At 34.1% G+C, this 24,142-nt stretch overlaps 2 protein-coding genes across 5 annotated transcripts in view; one reads left to right on the top strand and one right to left on the bottom strand.

Moving 5' to 3' along the window:
* The window catches only part of LOC106618785 (uncharacterized), an 89,364-nt gene extending 82,918 nt beyond the window's left edge, over positions 1-6,446 (top strand). Inside the window, exon 7 of the mRNA XM_014236671.3 lies at positions 1,173-6,446. Within this exon, the coding sequence (XP_014092146.1) occupies positions 1,173-1,295 (123 nt within the window). The 3' untranslated portion in view covers positions 1,296-6,446. The remainder of the gene's footprint in view (positions 1-1,172) is intronic.
* A 1,743-nt stretch (positions 6,447-8,189) lies between these two features.
* On the bottom strand, positions 8,190-22,341 carry Grik (glutamate ionotropic receptor kainate). Of its 4 annotated transcripts, XM_036357175.2 has the most exons (16): positions 22,018-22,341; positions 20,563-20,729; positions 20,262-20,487; positions 19,995-20,185; positions 19,741-19,933; positions 18,181-18,338; positions 16,453-16,671; positions 15,962-16,168; positions 13,626-13,710; positions 12,982-13,258; positions 12,551-12,752; positions 12,258-12,480; positions 11,389-11,504; positions 11,123-11,272; positions 10,170-10,319; positions 8,190-8,663 (listed from the first exon to the last, which is right to left on the bottom strand). In XM_036357175.2, the coding sequence occupies exons 1-16, from the start codon at positions 22,142-22,144 to the stop codon at positions 8,439-8,441; spliced, it is 2,916 nt and encodes a 971-aa protein (XP_036213068.2). In that variant the 5' UTR covers positions 22,145-22,341; the 3' UTR covers positions 8,190-8,438. The 4 variants fall into 4 exon arrangements, with proteins under 4 accessions (XP_036213068.2, XP_014092137.2, XP_069962180.1 ...); XM_014236662.3 differs by lacking the exon at positions 11,123-11,272 and having other exon boundaries at positions 22,018-22,340; XM_036357178.2 differs by lacking the exon at positions 10,170-10,319 and having other exon boundaries at positions 8,250-8,663; positions 22,018-22,340.
* Positions 22,342-24,142: the final 1,801 nt, after the last annotated feature.

Raw genomic sequence — 24,142 nt, 5'->3', positions numbered from 1 at the left:
GACGACAAATCTTCTCACCAAGTCGTAGAATTACAAGCATGTTGAAATTTTAAAATTTTTTCATCTTCTGAAGGTTGTTCTTCTTTCGTTTTCTTCGTTTAAATTCTTCTCATATTTACGCTTTTTTTTAAATACATATACCCTATATGTCTGCAGCATATAAGTTCAAGACGTTCAATTACCAAATAGTAAGAGTATGAAGATTTTTGGCAATTTTTCGTCACTTTTTACTAGAATACCAATTTACTAATACTTGGATTTTCTAAATTCTCATGGAATACACTTGCATCTGTAAAGAAAATCAATATACTATTTTCGTAAGTTGATTTCTGTACTCAACCAAATACAAATCTCTCTGCCACTATGTATCCATATGAAGGGGCACACCTAGTGGACAGCCTAAAAACCCCGATTTTTGACAATTAAAAGAAAAAAATACTGTATCAGTTGTTTGAAACGTTTAATATATTTAATACTTTTAAAATATATATGTATTTAATCTAAAGGTATATTTAGAAATATTTTAAGAATATGAAGTAAAATTTTTGAAGAAAAAATTGTATACGTTTTGAATTACACACGATCTCCGACGGCGCTAAAAAAAATGTCCTCTTCAGTCGCTCCGGCGTTATCCGTGGATGAAACTTAAAGGAAATTCTCTCCATGCTCCATGCTATCCATACAAAGACCGACGGTCGAAAAAATTCAAAAATTGACTAAATTGCGGTGTTTTTGAAAGGTTTAATTTTACCCAAATTTTTGTCTTGCCAAAATTCGATTTTTGATCAGATGGAAAACTATATGCGGAATATGCATAAAAATGTTACAGTGATCGGATCATTTTCCGTCGAGTAATCACTGCAGTGAATTTGAAAAATGTGCTTATGAAAACAACGAGAAAAACGCGTTTAAAGATTAACCGACGAAGCTGATTGTACTGTGCGGCTAAACTGTAGCTCAAACAGTTAATATATAACCTAACCTATATAACCTAACAAGAGACGAAAAACATATAATTTATTATTTATATGCATATGGCATACTTATGGCCGCTCTTTGGAATGTATTAAAATTAAGCCCATTAATGAGATTAGACTTAGAAGCTCTTTATTATATTGAATACAAATAATATAAGTAATCGAATAAAAATTATGCATATTATGTATTTCCAGGAAGATTATGGCAGCTCCAAAATGTATCCGATTTTCCCGCGTTACACAATGCTCAAAGACATGATCAAAGGCATTATGCACGATCCGGACTATATGGAAGTTTGTCATGAAATCAACAACTAAACGGTGTATTACAAAATTATAGATGAAAAAACAGAAAGTGAATGTGTGACATGCATACATACACTAAAAAGCAAAATATATGAAGTCAAATACAAGAAGAACACAATATTTAGATACAATTTTTATGCGAAACTAACGCCAAAGTAAATAGCCAAGTAATATATGGAACTAGTAAAGCAAATACAAATAGATATATGTGTGTAAAATTAAATTGCATAATCTCCAGCGTTTATAACGGTTTGTAAAGCTTAGTCTTTAAGTTAAATTAATAATGAAACAAGTATTAAATTACATTAAATGGCTTTATAAAGCAGTTCACTAGCCAACATAAGTACTTAAAATGTAACAATTTATATACAAACAAACAAACAAACAGAAAAAACTTACCAAACAAGAATTTAAACTATTTTCACTTGTACCTACATACAGACATCGCACATACTTGGAGACATTCTGTTTGTATGTGTGTGAACACAATTGTTGCCTTTCAAGCAAAAATATCACCCGTAGCTTGCCACAGCGTTATTTACCAAGTAAAATGCCAAGAATTCGAGCATTCGATAAATTGTTGTGCAAAGGACAGGCATTTTTGCAAACGCATTACAAACACAAACAGATATACATACACATGCATACACACATATTAAAGTTACTAAAAATGTATATGCGTATAAGTTGAGCACTAAAGGTAACTACTTCCAAGTACCAACAAATTATACCACCGAACTAAGAACTACAGTAAACAGGACACCACCAATTACATATACACATACACACACACACACATGTACACATATATAATCCTGCTGCTGTGCGTTGAGCTGCTTTGCTGCGGCATGTAGCAGCTATAAAATACAAACAGTAAATATTAACAAACCCTTTTACAACTATAAATGTGCGCTTAAATTGCTTTCTTAAGAGTTTACAACAAGCTACATCTCCTACAACAGCAACAAATGAATTGCTAAGTATCACCAACGGCTTGTATGAATCACACATACACAATCACACACACACATATATATAAATATATACATATGCAGTACATTAAATATTTTATAGCTAGAAACTTACATGTGTGCGAATAAGTAGCAACAATTAAATTTGTACCGTTATTTTACAAATTTACGATAACTCAAAACAACAAACACAACAAATGAAAAACACGCGTTTTATAGCCAAATTTGTTGTAACAACACTCAACTCGAACTCAGCAACTTAAGAATGTACATATCTTACAGTGCGACAAAAAATTAAACAGAAAACGCATTAAAACGTAAATTCTAGCAGATTAAAGCACAACAAAACTTCAGCAACACAAATTTTGAACCGAATTGATAAATTAGCGAAACAACAAAAACAGAAAAAAATAATGGAACAACATAAACAAATAACAAAAACAAACCAAACAGACAATTTCTTAACTTTGAGCCTGAAAACAAAACTGTTTCGAGTAATCGTACATCTAAATACTTCACAAACAAAAATGTTTAACATAAATCTATGCAAAGTACACAAATGTCACATGAATATGAAACATATACAAACAAATATACATGATTAACTATAGTTAGACAATATCCGGGAATTATTCCCGAAAAATATTTTTAAAAAAATTAGACAAAAAAATATTTTCTTAAGAAGAGTAAAAATATAATTTGTAATTTAGTAAATTTCTAATTAATTTTTTAACTTCAAGGCTATATATCATATACTAACTGTCTATGTTGTATCAGGCGTTAGAGTGTGGCGAGTCAAACAAACTATAGCAACTGTTCAAACTGACAGGCAGACCTACCTTGAGCTAACATGTCCTCTTTGTTTTATAGTAGCGGGAAGCTTCCAACTCAAGACTCTCCTACGGAACCACCGGATTAAGTAATACTTCGTACGAGTGAAAGGACATTTAAATTTCCTCAATTATGCGGACTGACGGACGTCAAATTTATTGAAAATGTCTATTTTGTCGTCAAATTTTTCACCGTAAAACTACCACCGAGTGTAGTTTTTCTCTTGTATTTAGTGAATCTTATTTGCACTCTGTACATGACGGACAGTTCGAACTAATGTAGTGATGGAAATCTGTAGAGGTAGCTTCTAAAGCACGCATGTTCAATTAATATTTGGGCCTGATGGAAATCCAGGTTCATATGTCTTATGGTAAGAAAAATAAAAATGTTTAAGGTAAATTTCGAGTTAAAACTTTTTTTGGTTTAAACATTTATATAAAAATTACCGAATTTGACGGTCTCACTAAATTATATGTTAAGCACACTGAGCAGCATGGCCTGTTGACTTAGCATAAATTAGAAGAATCAAGAGTTTCGAAGCTTATTAGAAAGTTTTAAGAACATATATCATAATGAGTTGCATCAGGCAACATAATAAGTTACAGAGGAATGCTTAATAGATTGCACGAAGACATTACATGACTGACTGAAATTATTCTTACTGTTCTTTATGATTTCCTAATGAGTCTATAATGGCCATTTATTTTTTTGGACGATTTCACATGACCTATTGAAACTTTTATACTCTTTGAAAACTCATATAAAGTATATAATTTACGCATGGAGTAAAATTTCCAAACATTTCGACAAGTCTTTCTACTATACCTCATTAATAACGTACTTTCGATCTAGAGCATTTACTAGCCATGGAGCCAAGAGCAAGCAAGCGATGCCAATTTTTATTATATAGTGAAATTTTTTATTAATTATTCAGTAAATATTGTTCGCTTTGGTACTTTTATTATCGCAAACGAATTTTTTAAATATAATGATGATGAGATTATCTGAAGTCAGCTATTGTGCATCATAGCTTAACTTTTTAAATTATTTAATTTTTTTTTTACTAAATATGTTTTTGTGAGATGCAACAAAACTCATTCAGCTTCTCACATAACATATACAAATAAGATTACAGAAATCATGAAAAAGAAAAAAATATTCGAAAACACACACTACTATTAATTAGTTAAAATGTAATAAAAAACTGTTAATCTAAACTAAATTACGGTATCTACACACATACAGATATATAATGGTACATTTGTATGGTAAATTTGTACAAAAATATTTATTTATACGACAAATACATGAATATTGATAAGAGAGCAGAAATATATGCTTACTCGAAGCCTAAAGCAGTTATAAAAAGTAACTATAATCAAAATGTAAAACCAAAAACAAAATAGAAGGAGAAAAATTACTAATTTGTAATCAAAATATAAAATAAATATTGGAAAATATGAAAAAATATTCAAATTATACGCTTACTTGAAAGAAACGCAGAGTTTTGATATGTCGTGATTTTGCATAGAAACAAAATAACAAAGTATTAGTTAAAACACAAATTATATATTTGAAAGAAAATATTAACACTTTAATAAATTAAATCGTAAGCATATATTGCATGCAATAAATTCTTGAACAAGAAATTAAATAAGAGAAAATATATCAAAAACTACTACATATATAAAGCAATTGATAAAGTAATCAAAATTGTAAGTTTAATTAGCAAAATTAGCATATGCATAAATTATAAATTAATCAAACACACATAACGGTACTATTACATGATTATCTGTGCGCTTTAATTTGTAAAGTGCTTAAGAACTTTTCATATTTTTAAAAACACTGAATTGTATCTGTAAACAAATACTAAATTTAGAACATTAACTAGAAAGTGTGGTACAAATTCATTTTGGTGAATTATGATTTTTTTAGCTTCAATTTCAGTTTACTGGTATTTGAGAAATTGCAAGGCAAAAAAACTTAAATAGAGTAAATAAAGCAGTCTTAATAGAGGTAGGAACGCATTTTCCCCTTTTTCTAAGAGATTTGTGGTTACAGCTCGTTCAAATTCTACACAATTTTTGGCAATTTGTTGTAATTTTTTTTAAATTTTTGTCAGAGGCTAATATTAGTTTATTCCAACATAATCGTTACTTTCAAAACTGACCGAATCAGTATCGACAGCGTAAAGCTATTTGCTTAAAAATACTTTTTACTCTCTGAAATCAAAACAAAAATTAACAATAGTTCGAGAATGTAACGACAGCTAGTAATAGTAGTTATATTATTTCGGCTAATAGTATATTTTTCGGAAAATGAGATCCTAATTTGATTGTCCATTAAGATAAAGATATATGAAATGTAATGCAAAGAAATTCTTAGTTTAAATAGCGTGGTTTCATATATCTCCTCCATCAGAAAATAATATAAATTTACAAAAAAAATTCAAAAACTGAAGTATGTCAAAATTTCTGATTTATTATTTTAAATCCCAAACCAGCATATTTTTATTTTATGCTTAGCAATAACTTAGAACACCAACACTTTAAACTTGCTTTAAAAAAATGGATATGGATTAATAGCTTTGAATTTAGAGCTTTTTAAGATAAACTTAAAAAAAAAAGTTACACTAAAACCAAAACCTAAATGTGATTATGATTTAATATTCAATATAGTAACACATGTCTTCGTTATTTAACAATTTTTATAAGAACTCGTACAAATAATAAACATATATACATATATAATAACATAAATATATCTATATACATATACACACGGTAAAAGTATACATCTAGAACTATGACAACTCAAAATAGGGACTTTTGGAAAAACCACTTACATACCCATCTATATATGTAGCTATGTTTCTCTAGTGACTTTATCTTACACTTTCTAAAAGAACATAAAGAACATGGAAACACTATAATAATAATATCACACATACTCTATCAAAAACTAAACCCACCAAACGGAAACGGAACTTAAAGGCTCTACACACAATACAACAGTTCTTTCTACAGGACAAACAACTTAGCGAACAAAAACTGGAATCAATAAATATTTGTTTCTTTGAGAAAACATATTATCTAAGCGAAGTAAAGTTTACAAAGTAAAATAAAATATATAAACTTATATATTAACAAATAACTATAAAAATATATATGTATGTATTGAGAAGCTAATCAAAAAATATGACTTAACGCTAGCAAACAAATATGAAAATGAAATCTTACTGTAACTGATATTTGAAGCAAAACTGAGCGTGAAATAAATACCTTTTCCATTTCTAAGTGTCTAACTGAATGTGCATATTTGGATGAAACTAATAAAAATTACTGAAATCGTTGAAAAATATACTTTATTTTATTTTTAAAAAAATGGCGTTTTTTAGAAATTCCAAAGTCTCTTACAAACGTGTTTTTTCTGATTTCTTTTTTATTAAAAGGCATTTTATTTATTTAATAAATAATAAAAATAATGTACATTTTCTGAATTCAGTTCAGTTTTATAATCGATGATTCATTTTGAAAACTTTTGGATTTTCTTGAACCCGTAGGCGATCTCCGGGAAGAGATTTTGGAGCTCTGGTGTCTGGCGGTGAGGAAGATTTTGCTGCTTAAACTTATTTCATATTCAAAAACAAAAAAAAATTATTTCAATATTATAATTAATTTATAAAAATTAAGATAATTCAAGTCAAAATTTTGATTTTTGACCAAATGGCGGCTACTCAAAAAGAGAGTAGTTTTTGGGAAAACATTTATATAAATATATCTAGGAATGTCGTATTGAAGTTTCGAGAATTCGCATTAAAAATTTTGGTGGCCTTTTATAATATGTTGTAAAGATTTTACAAAAACTTCAATTTTTTGGAAAACATTCTCAAAAATATCTACATTCGATATATGGGATATGCAAAAAGATCGATTTTTAGAAATTCACAAGGAGTTATAACACCTTAAATAATTCAAAATGAGCTTAATAATATGGCTGGTATTTATTTCGTTTGTAATATACACATGTATATTCTATATTCATTTCCCAGTGATATATATGTATATATGTCCAGAGCCTTCAGCTACACATAAGTATATATAACTTTTTTTTAATGAGAGATAATATTTTAGAGCTTATTGTAAAAAAAGCTTTTACTTGTTTTAGCAGAGAACGTATATTATAATATTAGTATGTATATAATAATATGGATTAGATGTTATTATAATATACGTTCTCTGGTTTTAGTCAATCTTTTGCTTCTGTGCGTTTCGAAAGCTTTTGCTTAATAAGTTTAAAAAGCTTACTGGAAAGCTTTGACCCAAAATTATACAAATTATATTTAATTACTTTGCTAAGGGTTGAGCGACATCTATGGGTAGAAATTGGTTTATTCATTACAATACAGAATGTCTCAAAAGCAAGGAAATATGTGGAATTTAATGATTTGCAAGTTTGGCAAAAACAATATTTTGAAATCTTTAACTGTTATTACTTCTCCTTGACAGACAGGTTATTCGTTAGTCTCGCTGCAATTGATTTGATCTTTTAAATTTGAATAATGTCCCAACTATACATATATATATATACAAATTATATATACATACTCGTATATGTAGACGACAAGCTTAGCTGAGACCCTAAGCAGTTTCAATAAAGTGCAGAGCTCAAATATGTGGTTGGGCTTGGGATTAGATAGGAATTTCAAGTTTCGATTGTATAGTATTTCTGTTATTACCCTCTCTCGGGAAAAACTCTCATTATTTATATAGCTTAAATATGTATGCTTTTGACTTATTAACTAATTTCTCTTTACCCTTTTAGAATTTGTTGACAACTTTTTAAGCAAATAATCTTTACGTCCGACAAAATATCTGACAATTATTAAAAGTTCAGTTTTTTCAATATAGTTACAAAAAATAGAAGAGATTCTTCTAACATACAATACCCTTAGAATATATGTATATAGGTATATACCCCTTCTTATGGATAGGTCACAGCAGATTTGGAGCAAAGGCTAACAGCTAGTTACGGACGTCTAATCAAGTTATGATGGTGGATAACTAGCTATATAACTGTGTAAAACTTATTCCAGATTGAATTTCTGAACTGAGTTTTTACCCAGATAACGCTTTGGTTTAATCTTAGAAAAACACATGAGTTAATAACAAACAACAAACTATTTTCCGGAAAGTGATATTATGATACAACAGTTTAAAGTAAATGCGGCACAACGAATACCATTAACAACATACTTAACGATAAAATACAAATAAGAATAAAACACCAAAAAGCCATTTAAAGACGCGATGTTAAAACCTTCACTTTATCCTCATTCCTTGGCCTGCACTCACTTGGCGTGCTTTGTGTGCTCGCTAATGTGATGTAATTTACTCTCATCCATCGGCAAAGAATCCACGGACAATGCAGAACTCTTCGAACTGGAACGTGAACGGGAACGAGAACTGCGGCTACGGCTGCGACTTGAATTCTTTGGATATTTGACGGGTCTTGTGTTACCGGAGCATTGCATAACGAAGCGGAACTCCTCGATGAGTTCGGTCTTGAAGGACACCTGCGCGGTTTGATGGCGGCGAAAATAAGTAAATGCAAGAAATCATTAGATTAAGTAGAATATATCATATAAATATGTAAGCACAAATATATATATGTACATATACACACATTCGTTGGATGCAAGAGAAGCGGAAGAGTGGGTGTGTGCTTCGATAGTGGGTGAGCGGGTGAGTGTGGTAGTGAAAGCGGAGTTTTTAGTCTGATGTGCTATATTTATTTAATTACTTACAAACACACAGGCTTAACAGACATAACTGTTTAGTAAGCCGGAATTACAACGTGTAATAGTTATTACAATTTTAAATAAATCACCAACGACGATTACAGGCGTAAAAAAATATACATTTACTTCATCTGGAATATTCATTAATACAACAAGTTAGCACACATAAACACATGCATGGCGGTTGCTTGAAAAGTTCTGCCGAAAATCTTAACATATGCTTTGTTTTTATAAAACCCCGAAATACTTTTCTATAAATTATCTAAGTTTTCAATTCAAATATTGGATGCTTAAAGATTTCCTGGATTTTTGACCAACATTCTGCTCTTTTCAGTGTTCTTCCTTACGTTATCTAAGTAGCGGATGGTTTTAAAAGTGTGAAACCAGCTTCAAACAGCTGGTGGATTTTATGAGTTTTTTACGATTGACAGAGGACCAATAGCCATTATAAGACACATTTTGTATTTACTGCGACCAATCTTTGGTCTGCAGCTTTTTGGTTTAAAAATTGTGGCACATATAATCCAGCAGCTTTGCATCATCTGAAAAATAGGGGAAAAGACCTGAAGAGATACCTCCATCGGTGTGGGAAATCATTTTGGACAAAAACTCTAGATCAAGACACGATATAGAATAAGTCAGAAGAAAAAATTAAATTATATTAGGTATATGGGAACCAAGTGAGCGATTTCACACATTTTTGTCATAAAACCATATTATTGTCAGTAAGAGAAATTCACTTACTGCAATGATTTATCTTACATACTGTCCGACATATATTATATATGGTATAAAAACAAATGAGGGGACCCTGAACATCAAAATCGATTTAAGCTGACTAAAGGTGGTCAACTTCAAAATAATTTCATACTGAGTTAATTTTGCTTAGATAGATTTGCAGTTTGGGCGTGGTAATGGTCCGCTTCTGCCCAGTTAGGATAACCGTATTGTAGTGGTCACTTTCAACTGATTGCCAGTTCATTAAGATGGATGAGGAAGAATTTGGAAAACAATACTTAACAATTTATTATACATAAGTCTAGATACAAGCAGTTTAATATAAGTCTTGCAAACAACCATTGGGGAAACGAAATTCTTACGCTCTTGTGTAACATGTTGCTAAAGTATAAAAACATAAGCATCCTTATTAGCCTTGTTTATTATCAATTATTACACCCAGCCTATGCTAATCCAAAACATTAGTAGGAAACACAAATCGAGTTCTTTTCAAGCAACCTTAAGGCACTCTTATACCTGATATAGGTATTGCCACACGTGTACCTTGTTGCGACGCGCTGTTCCATAAACATAACGAAGCCACTCCAGTAAGCCGTATACGCTGGCAAACACACTGCCAACGCATAACACAAAAAACACTCCACCCAAATTGGCAATACCCAACTCCTCGGCGCCATCGTTCGCTCCCTCTTGCTGCAGACGCACCGCCGAGTGGGCGCGTGTTCGATTGGTTGGGTTGTTGTTCAGGTTGGTTGATTATTTAGTTGCATGGTTCAGTGATGGCGATTGCATGGACGGATGCATAATGACGATCGGATGGCGCGTTGGTAGGCGGGCAAGACATGGTTGTTGCGGTGTGTACATACGTATATATGTTTGTTGGTGTTTGGTAAATGCAAATGGAGAGAAAGTATCGAGTGTCCACGCCAGAGCAGAGGAAAAATGGAAGCATGTCGTTTTTGGTGATTTTGTTTTTGTTGTGGATTTATATTACATTTTCGATACATCAATTGCATTGAAGTGGGGGGAAATTGTTTGATGGTTTGTATTTGTTTTCAACAAATTTCGCCAGAATGCGTTGGAGAAAGCAATAAATAAAATGGTGGAAAAACGAAAATAAACTTAAATTGAAACATGAGAGTGAAAAAGTGGAGTGAAATAAAAAATATAGTAAAATAATAAAGAAAGAACTAGAAATGCTATAAAATAGAATTTCTGTTTAGTGCTTCGAGTAAAATGTACTACAAGCAGTGCCTGGTCCACACAAACTAAATATACTAAAAGCTACGTCTGCTACAACTACAGATAAAGCTTTGAACGCTACCAAAAAACAAAAACAAAAAAAAACACTATGCAAATAACTCTGCAAAAATGCTCGATTCGTGTGCATTCGTCTATGTAGTGTATGTAAATGCTGTTTGAGGACTTAAAAGCATTGGAGCATATTTATAATAAATTCACAAATATCGATTCTCAGCTTTCTTTATTCTGTCTACCTTATTCTCATCGGAGCGTTCTTTCACACCCAATACCATTTCAAGGAATGCCACCAGCACACCAAAGAAAGAGCCTACAATCAACACCAAGTAAACGCCACCTAAGTTGCTTAGCTCTAAGGCCACTGCGCCACCTTCACTGCTGGTGTCCTTCGGAAATAATAGCATTTTAACATTGCCTCTTTATTTTGCTTGCCACAAAATTTGGTTATTTTCCATAGTTTATTTTAGCTGGAACTTTATTAGTTTGAGAACTGAACACTTACCGAGCATGCACCGCCACCACGTTTCTCTTTCCACCATTTTGTTTTCATTTTGGTAAGAACGCCTTGCTCCTGCAGTTCTAGCACAGCCTGACTGAGCGTATCACGATAGGGCCAATCTATAACGTGTTGCCAGATTTAAATGTTTTTGTACTGGTTTTTTATTTTTTTTCTAATAAGCTTAATTTAAAAAAAAAAAAATGTTAGTGAATCTGAAATAATAACGGAAAATGATGTTTTTGCTATTTTAAATTCTCATTTTTAAAGGACAAGCACTTTATAGTCTAACAAGAAGAAGTTTTACACTTGAATTATCAATTATCCTTTGACATCATCCAAACAAATATTTGTGAAAGCATAGTTCTAGGGACGTTACCAAGATAACTGGTCGATAGAGGAAGGAAGTAGCTATAAAAATATATTTAAATAAAAGGATTTGCTTAAGGTTTTTGACTTTGCAATGTTCTCGGTCTCAAACAGACTCAGCTACTGGAACCACCTTCCCGATGCCAGCTACATCACCACAATATACTTCTCCACTACTATCTCTAGCCAAAGTGAAACACCTTGCGATCCCATTTCCGGGATCATTAATCCAGCTATTTTGGGCGGTTGCTCCTCAATACCGCCAATCTGTTTGAAGAACTGATATAATGTGTTCGATTCACTACTCTTTAACGCTTGTCAAAACGTAGAATGCTAATTTTAGTTAGCAGACTAATTTTTGTAGCTCTCATATTCAGACCAATTTACTTGTTTTGTTTTGATGTAGTAAGCTTGAATATCATTTCTTTGGTCCCCGGGTAAGTCTCTCAAAAAAATTTGTAATTTATTTGTATTGTTTCAAACCTTTAATATCATCTCATACTTACTCTTTCGCATTGCAATTCCATAACCCTTCTCATCGAGCAGTGAACCGACTTGTGTCAAACTGCAACGTCGCTCGGTGATATATTCAATGGTGGTTGACTCCATTAGAAAAGCATAATTCTCATTTTCCACGCGATCCACTCCTTCCGCATTGGTTGAGGTCATATATTCCGGATGGTCGCGCATAAACTCGTACATTTTCTGATACGTTGGATACTTAGCATCCTATGACAGTAAATATGTACAACAGAAATTCACGTCAGACACACATACATACACACCACCCGGAACTCACCTGAAAGAATGTGAACGTGCTGCCACCCACTTTGGCGCCATATTTCACACCACCCTTGTTGTTGGCCAAGTCCTCGGCATTCTCTATGGGACTGCTGAGCGATTCTATCGTCAGAAAAGCAGCCAAATTTGCGGTGTACGAAGAGACCAAAATCAACGTGAAAAACCACCAAATTGAGGCCACAGTGCGCGTTGAGTATGCTCTGGAAACAAAATTAATTTCTTTGACGGCAAAAGTACACCAGCACTTTGGTGAAAGCGAAAAGTGGCAATGTCTAAATATGCAAGTGTGATTTTGTACTTTTGGTGGCTCAACCAACTATCTGTATATCTACTTGTATATAGGGCATAAGTGTACTCGACGTTCACTTATATACATGCGTACTTACATACTTAGTCGAACATACAAGTAGCCGTTAGACGTGTACTCACTTTGGCGCTAATTCAGAGCCTTGTTGCAACAGTGCACCGATGGAGAACCACAAGCAATTAGGGAAACTAAATTGGTTCTCCAGTTCCGTAGGCTCTTCAATGCACGGATACGGATTATCCCATTCCGTTGGCGAGATGCGTCCCAAAATGAAGAGCGTGAGTGAGACACTCATGTAGGCAATGCCCAGCCACATCCAAACAGTGCCCGAAAATGGTGACATGAAAGAGAAGAGTTTCGGTGGCTCCTTCATCGGCTTGCGAAATAAAATGGCGATACCTGTTGGAGGAGAAAAAGAAATGTTACTAACTGATGAGAAGAAAGATGAATTGTTGAGCTCAAGGATGTAATGTGAGAATGTGAGTTTTGAGGATATGCAAAAGCATGTGGCGACTAACTTTTTATAACAGCATTCGCTAGCACTTACATATATGAAGTGCAAGTGTACATATGATAAGTAAAATGGAGTCGAAAATGATCGCAAATTTAACTCTACTAACTCCTTAGTTATAGACTCTTCCTAGTAAAGTTTGTATATATACTTGTATGCGTGTGTGCTTACGATAAGTGATATGCACGAGTTAATGGATTATGATTGATAGACTGTGGTATTGAACCTTTTCATTTGCTTCATTTTATAAATCACCTAAGTTCATGAACGGTATAGTGAAATCTACTCCTTCCTCACGTATCGATGTCATGGTCAAGTCCGTAATGCCCATGTCGGCTCGCTAATATGAAAAAAATAAATCCATGAGAAAGTTTCAAGCTTTACAGAAATTTTTTATACATGTGTATACATAAGCAATATTTGAATTGGTTCATTTGATTATTTACGATTTGCAATTAGTTTGGAAGGGATTGGACAATGGTAAGCCAGGTAGATATTTGTATAGGTAGATAAGTAATGTGAGTAATTTGCGTCACTTCCAAGTCATATGTGTATTATAAATGTAGGCATATGGCATTCCCAGAAAACCATTTTTATTATGAATTCAACCAATAAATGCTTAGACGACTTAGAATAGTTAAACTTCTCCATTAGGAAGCCTGCCTATGTAGGGATTTATAGTACTCTTATTATAGTATTGCGCTGAATGTAAACTGTTATACACGGAACCAATTCCGGAAACCATTAACTATCCATACTAGAACTATATTAAAATCATACCAAACCAAACTGTAATTGGAAACCATTATAATAGGTTCGATTTTTGTCCAACCTATAAACCTTGAAAACAGTTTTTAAACTACATATATATTATAACATATCCATCAGGTGAAATTTTAACTAGTAAATTTTGAGTGCAGCTAATTTTCATATTGTGCATTCTGTTACCATACAAAACTACTTAAAAAGGATGTGGACTTTTCTGAGCCATTTCATATTAAATAATAAATTCCTTTTATGATAAAGCACAATATCGGCAGATTCACCACAGTGAAACCACTTACTGTTGATAATCAAACATCGCAGTTCAGATGAGTGCCATCCATAACTACGGAATACTCCTCAAAAAAGTACACGAGTACAATAACTCTTAGAAAACTTGCAAACAGATCCTAGTACATTTTGGGGTTTACTTGGTTACATCTAACCAACAGTGAATGCTGTATCTACACAAATTCGGTTATTTATTGGGATAAGCTATTCATCATTTACTAAATATCTCGGTAATTCCATGAAAATAAACGCCAACCGCAATTGTGGTTGAATTAATTACGCAGAGTTGCAAGGCGAAATGCGGAGACGAAGCAAAATGTTGATAAGATAGAGGAGATGATTTGCTGACCAAAGAAGCAATATACCCTGCAGAAAATTCTTGTCATTGATATGATGTTTCTCATTATTAAGAAACAGTTTGAATGTTTAATGTCGGATAAAAAGAGAAAAACTGTGAGATGGCTCAGCGAAAGAGTATATTAACCGGCAGAATGTTTTGACTTCTGGCATAAAATAAAGGACTTTCAAGAATAAAATGACTTATCTAGAAAAAAATGTACCGATTTATTTAGTTCAGCGAGGAAGTTTGTGTAGGATTTGATCTTACTGAAATGCGTTGTTTTAAAGTATGTATTGGCCACAGTTAAGACGAAAAACAATCTTAGAATATATTTTTTCTAATGGACTTTATAATAATTCTAGTAAAGCTCGGTATATTGGAGAAACTCAGCTACTGTCATGTTCAGGAAGCCTCCACCCATGTTAATACATCTCTCTCTCCCCTCTTTCTTTACTTTCAAAACAAATTGTGTATGTTGGGCATTTTGTGAAGAAACATTACTGGCCTAACCACTTTCGTAAGTTCATATGAACTGTGTCTGATGCTGCAAAATTTTCCTACAAGGTGCTAAATGTATAGAAGACAATACAAACATATTTATATATGTGTATACATAACGAACATACATACCTATGTATTTACGCACTAAGCTTGACAAAAGGCCGCACCATTTGAATAACTTACTCAATGAGTGCCGGCAAATGTAGAACTATCAATATATACTGCAGTATCTGACTTTGAATGAACGAAAGCTATTTATGTTAATGACGGTCATTTGATTTCCAAAAGAGGAATTGATAACTTTATCTGCTCATTAAAATATTTTCAATATCGGGAATACACAAATCGGTCCGTTGAAATCACGGTAATATGAAATATGCCTTAAGCCCACAGGGTAAAGGCGAGACCTTATTGATATCAATGTTTGTTATTTATGGCTGTAAACTGCCGCTTTTCAAACCAATACATACGCAATAAATCATACAAATCGCAACAATTTGTTGTGAATTTTATATACAGTTATATACATAATTATGTATGCACCCAACTAACGGTGCGGATATGTTTACTTAAGTAAATGCGCTCAGTTCGTCAGAGTCGATTGACAGGGAGGAAGAAAACAAATAAATTATGAAATAAAATTGCATGCAATTTATCAGACTGACGACTGTCTCAGCATGTGTCATCGAGTACTTACTTCTTCGATTATTTCCAGCATCATGCCATCGTATTTGCCCGTTTTCGGATTGAACGAACCGTATTTGTTGTCCACTTGCAGACGGAAAGTGTAGGTGAAACCCAATTTCTTACCCAGCTCCTCGATTAACTCAATGCCAAAGCCTTCGAACTGATCATTGCCCTCCAACTTAGCAGCGGTCTCCTTCAGCATGCCGTACGGTTCGCTCTGAGTGCAGGGAAACGAGAATAAGAAATTTAATGGGAATTAATATACTCGTACATATACGGTAATATATAAGTAAAAGGTAAAAGAAAATAATTTGAAAATGTGAAATTCTGCAACTTTTACTAAGCCAGTTTCCCGGCGACTTAAGCTTCCAGCCGAAAAGTAATCATCCTATTGAACAGTTAAGCAGACATACACGTGTTCGTATATTGTAGCACCTATATTGTAGTACAGGCGTATGTATGTATGCGTCTACTAAACAAACTTGTGAAAGCAACACTTACTATGGCCGTTATAACCACGAAGCTCTTATTCACCAACGAACGCTGATCCACCTCCACTATCTTTGGTGGCGGTCGATTAGCGAAGAACCCGTCCTCCGTTTTCCATTCACCTATCTTCTGCATGCCCGACATGGACAACTCAATAACGTCCAGTACGAAAGCGGTGCGCAAGCCTTCGTAGTCGAATTTCACTTCGCCGGTGAGTCCATTTAAGCTTAGCTGAAAGCGAATAAAAAAAGTGAGCGTTAAAGCGCTTACAAGTGTATATAAACACATAAATGTAAATGTAGCTGAGGTAATGAAAATAGTTTGTGATTGTGAAGAGGGAAAAAATAATCTTGTTTTGAGAGTCATAAAAGTTACGTTGATGATTCGGTAAAGGAAGTCCATTTTAGCGCTATACTATAGCATTCAGACGAAAATAATTGGGAAAAGAAGGTTGTCACCGAATATGACTACTATTAGCATCTGAGGATTACTAATCTTTGGATCGATTACGCAATACAATGGATGAAATTTAATTGTCAAAACTTTTAATTTTTAATATTAATTAATACCTACTTCCCATGCGAATTAGTCGACAATATACAAAGAAAGGGTTTACCTCTAGACATACCAGAACACAGAAGACAGTGCTTTTGATGTAAGAGTAGGCTTAGTAAGAAATATTACTCTTGAATGTTATCGAAGAAATTATCTCCGCAAGCACTTGCTTGAAATAATAGGGCGTTCGAGAAGCTTTAAATAGTCACCTCTTGCTTTCACAGCCCTCAAGCGATTCGGTCATTTATATTTATATAATAACAGTGCACATAGTTTCTATTGGTATTGACTACGCTGTTCTAACCAAAGATTTTTTGAGAATCTGCAAATTTCCGTGGGGTATTCAATAGGCCATATTCTCCAGTTCTCAACTCAAACTTTAGTTCAATGGTTTCAAATCTGAACTTCCAGATGGCCAGTCATATGCAGCTATGAAAGCAGCAATATTGCTTTTAAGTCACTGCTGTGTGGTTTTTACCTTGGGTGCTGGAGCAGAATCTTACTGGCAGATCGAATATTCTCCATTGAAGAGAGAATTGCTTAACTGCTTTACCACGCTTTCTAAAACATCTAGCTGGTACAGTAATTCAGAGATGTCATACCTCTACAGGAGACTGTCCACTAAACCTTGATATAAAGACAACACTTAAGGTTCTTAATAGTTATCGCAGCGCTGGCAAAATCCAGTATTTACCGGATGTTGTTTTAACATGGTAAGAGTTATCTCAAGACAACTGGTTATTGCTTATAAAACATTATTAGCTAAATTAGAATTTCACAATAATTTCAGATATGACCACAAAATGTCTATTAAAGATCTGAAATCTATATTTCCTTATTCCGATGACACTTAAATGTGTATATTTTAATTCTCCAACATAAACACACATACATAAAAAAGAACTAATTATGGAAGCACACCGACGCAGACCGACTATTACCCAATCACATCAGTATAGTCGAAAACCATAAATGAAACTCAGGATTTGATGAGTGGCAAAGTAGTCACTAAGAAAGCGAGCGGAAATCACTGAGCAGAGAATTATAGTAGCAATGTGTTATGCTGAGCCAATTCAAGCTTAAGATGAGCACACACTTCTCATGTACTCGAATAACTGTAAATGTGTAGTCATATATGCATGCATGTGTGGGTGTTTGTTACTAGTTGTCACTCCATTAACTCACCGATTTCATGTAGTTGACGAGCGTGTATCCCTTGTCCCATGAGCTAGCGTCGTTACAATTTAATGGCACCGCACGGAACATAACATGTTTGAATGTCTCAGCCAGTAACTGCACACCGTCGTACACCAATGCCATACTGGTGGTCAAGGGACATGACACTGCAAATATAAGTGGCACATAATAGGTACAAGTTTTATACATAAATACATACATATATAGACGTTTATAGTATAAGTATAGGTAAGTACGTGTACAGCCAAGTGGGAATTGTGTATATCTATTTGTAATGTTTATATTTGTTGTAATATATTCGATACATGTGCGGAGTAAGTGTATGGGAGTATGTGTGTGCGATCTCAAGTGTTCCGTGAATGCGGAATTTTGATATCTCTCCTAAGTGGCCCACTTATTGCGGTCAGAGTTCTAGTGCACGTCTAATAATGGTGGCAACAGCGGTGACACATAATTAAATAATCATAAATATGTTTTTTCTATGGTTCATCCACAAATTCTTCACTTGAATAAGTCTTTAAGAATTACATATATGCGATTGATTTTTTTATTGTTTGTGCATATATATATATATATGTAGGTATGTACATGTGGTAATCGTGTGCCAAAAGTTGAACATTGCATTATTTATCATAAATTTTCGCTCCGGCTGTACAAAAGTCTCAAATTAGTAATCACGAAAAATGAATTATGCAAATGTGGTAGTATAAATATGTATCTAGTATAAAGAAGGCGTATTCCAGAGAAAAATGTATGTGGATCTTTGAATAATTTAAACAAATATGAAAGTAGTTCTTAAAATTATTAGTACCAGCTCAACAGGCCGCGAAAAGACCGATCCGATGAACTCAGCGTACAAAAGAAAAACGGAAAATTTGGAAATATGCCAATATATTTTCAATATAATCTCCCATTAGTTCGATACGCTGATGCTTCGATGCTTTCTTCTGAGAAATACGTTTTCTGGAAGTCAGCAACGAAGATTTCTATGGCATGGAGACCCTCGTCATTCGATGTTCTGTGTGGCGAGTGACTCTTGCAACAAAATAAACAAATAGAAGTCGCACTGAATAGAGTCTGGAGAATACGGTTGACGAGGCAACAGTTCGTAGCTTAATTCGGCATGGTAGAGCCTTGCGACCATTTCACACCTTGTAAATGTATTAATATATCACAGTAAATTTCTCTTGGAATAGTGGTGCCTAAGATGTATTGGTCAAAAATATAGATGTAAGTCGTGGAAACAATTTTCTCAAACAATTTCTAGGCTTCAAAAATGAAGTCTGATTTAATTTATAAATAAACAAACCATTTTATAACGTAAGAAGATGTCGAAAATAAAATATTTCTACTTTACTAAATTGAAATATTAATTTTGTGTTTGGAGTGCACCAACATAAATAAATAACACCTAAGTAGAAAAAAGCTAAACGCAATAATTTACGAATTTTGACATATCTAACAAAACAATTTATGGATTTACGTATACAAAAAGTATGTATTAAGCATGGCAACCTCGAAATATTTACTGACAAATAATTGCCTTACCATTTTGAAAAGGTTCTTCCGTTTCGTATAAGGTCTTTGCTAGCTCCTGCACGATCTTTGCATCCGGCGAGACCAAACGTATACCAGTTATGTTAGTGTCACCATGTTGGAAGGGCTCCAAGTCCATGGTTTGGAAGTCTAAATTGCCGACGATATAACGATAGTCATTAGTCATAAGACCAACTTGTTGCGCCTAACAGAAAATTGCCAAATTATTCAAAAACTAAAGCTCATCTTCAACATACAAAGCTCACCTGTTTAAAGAATTCCGGCAACGTTGCCATCGATCCCACCACGACAAAAGAGTAATCACCGGAATTTTTAATGCGTCGCAGCACGTTGCGGTAATCGCCATTCAAGTCAAGCTCATAACGGCGCACGGTAATTGTGGGCCCTGTAGTACCATACATTTCCAGTATTTCATTTACCGTTGGTAGAAATTCACCTGTTGGAGTTTACGAGTATTTTTGAATTTCAATCACAGTAGAGCTTTCACTGCCATCTCCTCGCTTGCTACATACCCGTTTCATAGATGATTGTAAAGGTATCGGTCCATTCCAGCGCCACCACCAAATCTTTCAGCGCCACTGCGAGCTGTGAGGCGTGGGGATACAAATTAACTGTTGGCATTTGGACACCGAAATCCCAGCGTGTATCGATGAATGGCAGCTCTTTGGCATCGCAAATGCTCATCGCGTGCTTGGCGGCCAGATCTGTGGTGGGTCCAAATACGGCCACTAGATTTTGCTGTTCATCAATGAAAATTTAGCAGAGTAAAGCAACAGTTTTACATAAATTTATTTGTAGCGCAACTGTGCTTACCCGCAACATTTTGCAGAGTTTCTTTGATGTTTCGAAGGCATTGCCAGGTTCAATGGCCACAGCGATGCCGTGCAATTCGAGCGCACCACCGCTCTCTTCGTTCGCTTTGTCGATTGCTATTTGAAATATTTTCTCCATATCGGGATTGTCACTTTCGTAGATTAAACCTGTATGTATGAAAAGAAAAGTTAAATACCATGAAGTAAAAGGTTTGTGACTTGTGGAAATTCATCGCGTTACACATTTATACCTAAATATATTAAAATTAAGAAGGTCTTGGACGATCTAATCAAGACTAGAGTAACATTGTCATATATTCTGGGTTGTGCTATACAATTATTTTACCTTTTACCTTCTTAAATATAAATCTTCGGAAATAACAAGGTTTAAAGAAGTTTGAGGCACATTCATGAAACTATAGAGTTTTAAGTGGACTTCCTGCTTTGTTATTCATGAATAGATGAGCTCACTCTCTATGGTTTTCAGAATTTCCTGAGTTTCTAGATCGGCAAAGACTCGATTGATACATTGAGGGGCTCGTATTTCCAAACCTATATCCATTTTATACCCTTCCAACCTTTTTATACCCTGAACTATAAAGTACATAAATAATTAGCGTAACGAGCTGAGTCAATTTAGCCATATCAGTCTGTCTTTTTATACAATAACTAGTCTCTCAGTATCTCAGATATCGATCTGATATTTTGCACACGTTTTTTTTTCTCTCTCCAAGAAGCTACTCATTTGTCCGAACCGCCGATTTCGAATCATTATGTATATAATTTAGCTGCCATACAAACTGGTTGATCAAAATCAAGTTCTTGTTTATAAAATTTATTATGTGACAAGATATATTCACGAAATTTGGCATAGACTATTGCTCCTGAAATTTCTTCAGATTTTTAATTCACAAGTAAGTTCGTCTCGTAAGTTTCCTGCTAAAACCCTGTTTTACGAATATGATTCCTTTAAATTTATAAGAAACAAACTTTTTGTTAAGTCAAAAGTCTAAATAATAAATGTAGCCTCTTTTTCTTTATCCGACAAAACACACCAGACTCTTTTAGTTTGTTTTTCTGTTTTGTTTTGCAACACGATGCAACGATCACAACGACGGCGTCGCGCCAAATGTCATCTACTTTGGTACTTTAGCGTCTATCCATAGATTGGCGTCAATCCATATATTCTTAGATTTTGTTATTTATGTATATTTATATGTTTATTTGTTTTCAAACGCAAAATAAGCAGGTACCTCGAGAGCTGCAGCGAAGAGAAATGCGCTTTTTGGATACTCTGCTTAAGTGGAACACTTTGGCGCAAATAACTGCAATGCACTGGGGCACCGAGCAAGTGCGACGCAGCGCCGATTTTTCAAGACATTTTACGTAACCAAATTTGCATATGAAAAACATTTCTATAAATGCCTGACACTTTCTAAAGTAAAAGACAACTCACCGACATTTGTCTTCTGCGAAGCTGCAATTTGCAAGCAACTGATTGCAACCAAAAGTATTAGAGTTATGCGGGAGCAACGAGTTGTTGCCACGAAATGGGACACACTTTGTCTATATGGCTGGGCCATGTCGTAGCGTTTTTCTTGGTGAAGATTTGCACAACTCCGAGAGAATTTTGCTATAAAGAGCCAATTTATGGAATGCAAATAGATTTTAATTTCTATTTATTTACAATATTTAAGACTGAAAGCATTTTTTTTCGATAAATATTAATTTGCTTGTTTCCATACGCGACACGCGAACAGTTGAACGAACAGAGCTAAACTGATCACGAAATCGCAAAGAAATTTGTGAACAATGAAAATAAAAGTGAAAGTGAAAGAATCGCCAAAAAATTAGCACAGGGTGATTTTGACAATTTTACAATAAACAAACAGCATGTAATATTAGTAACAAATTTTATAAAATTTAAAAACAATATGTATTACTAAAATATATTTTTTTTTGGAATTGATTGTAAAACATTAACTTCGATTGCACCGAAAAAACACATAACGCACAAATACAAAAGCTTTCATACAAGAACTTTGATTTTGATCGTTCCGTTTGTATAGCAGCTACATGCTATAGTGGTCCAATATCGGCTGGACAAATGAGCAGCTTCTTGGGAAGAAAATGATGTTTACAAAATTACAAAACGATACCTCAAAAACTGAGGGACTAATTCGCGTATATACTGATAGACAGAAGGCCATGGCCAAATCGACTTAGGTCCCCACGCTGATCATTTATTTATCTATTTTATAGGGTCTGCGACGTTGCCTTCTAGGCGTTACAAACTTCGTGGCAAGCTTAAATATTTCAGTTGTGTGTACTAAATATTATTTTGGATATACGGTAGGAAATCGGTTTCCAATGACGATCGTTTTCTCACTTCGCAAGTTGGAGAGAATTCTTTTTCAAATTAATGTTTCCGTATGAAAACTTTCAAAGCGCGTCTACGAATATTTCGAAGTTGTTATATCGTTCATGACATTTCTCCTGTACATCCTTAAAGTTGACCGCAAATTTTGTTCGTAAAAAGAACCTCGTCATCATCGGTAAAATGATAGTCAGCATAAAAGCAAGTCACGATGCCAAAACGCTAAATTTCTAACATCTCGTGATGCCACTTTTTGTTCCAGTTAACCACCAGATCCGTTAGTCTTTATTCTCTATTTATTTTAGAGATAAGTACTAACGGCAGGATCAATTATACTGCGGGGAATATTGTCAACAAGGCAGTAGTTTCCCAATTATTTGGTGAAAACAGCCAAACTTTTTTTTCTGTTATTTTCTCCACACACCGTTCTGAGTTTAATCCACTCATTACGCGCACACATACGCCACAAGGACATTGGATGGCAAAAGTGTCAATATTAATTAAGTGCGATGCATTTGAGCTCCTTTGAGCCATCATTTAAGCCAACTGACATGAAATTACTGCTATCAATAGAAGCTTTACGTGCCGAGCTCATATTTTCCAAGCATTAAAAGAGATGACAGCCGCCACCACTGAAGCAGTCATGCTTCGTAATTGGCAATTTAATTCCATCAAAGTCGCTATTGGTAGCGCTTAGCAAAACCAGTATCCAGTATACAAAAAGACAACGCTGGCCACAACAACACTGCAACAACTATAACCCTATGAGTAGTTATAACTCAGAAACGCATACCGTTATTTCAGTATATAACTGTATTGTAAAGTATAACGGTAATGAAAGTCAGCACTGTACAATGGAAAAACTTCTATTAGTGGAGGCTAAAAAGCCATAGAGTTGCAAAATTGCAAATTGCCAAATGAACATTTGTGGTGCTTCACTAAAGCGCATAACTTGACAGCTCAGCTTAATTGCAACACTGAATCCTACGAGCTGCACGTCTCATGACAGCGAGGAAATGGCAATATTTCACTTTAATCACAGTGAATATCCAAGCAGAAGCGCAACAAAAATTGATGCTTACAACACTCAGTAAGCTTATGAACGAGTAGAAACACAAAATTTCTTATATAGGGCACCTTAGGCAAAACTATGAGCATATTATTGCACGCAGAAAACTATTAATCAAAATTTGATTTTTCATGA

The sequence above is a fragment of the Bactrocera oleae genome, chromosome 2 (assembly GCF_042242935.1).
Source record: "Bactrocera oleae isolate idBacOlea1 chromosome 2, idBacOlea1, whole genome shotgun sequence".
NCBI lineage: Eukaryota > Metazoa > Arthropoda > Insecta > Diptera > Tephritidae > Bactrocera > Bactrocera oleae.
This window is presented reverse-complemented; position numbering and strand designations above follow the sequence as displayed.

Coding starts and splice junctions, on each gene's coding strand:
- Grik (XM_036357175.2), bottom strand. CDS start 22,144: ATGGCCCAGCCATATAGACAAAGTGTGTCCCATTTCGTGGCAACAACT. Junction 20,730..22,017: donor TTCGCAGAAGACAAATGTCG/GTGAGTTGTCTT, acceptor TCATACATACAG/GTTTAATCTACGAAAGTGAC. Junction 11,505..12,257: donor TGGAATTGCAATGCGAAAGA/GTAAGTATGAGA, acceptor AACACGTTATAG/ATTGGCCCTATCGTGATACG.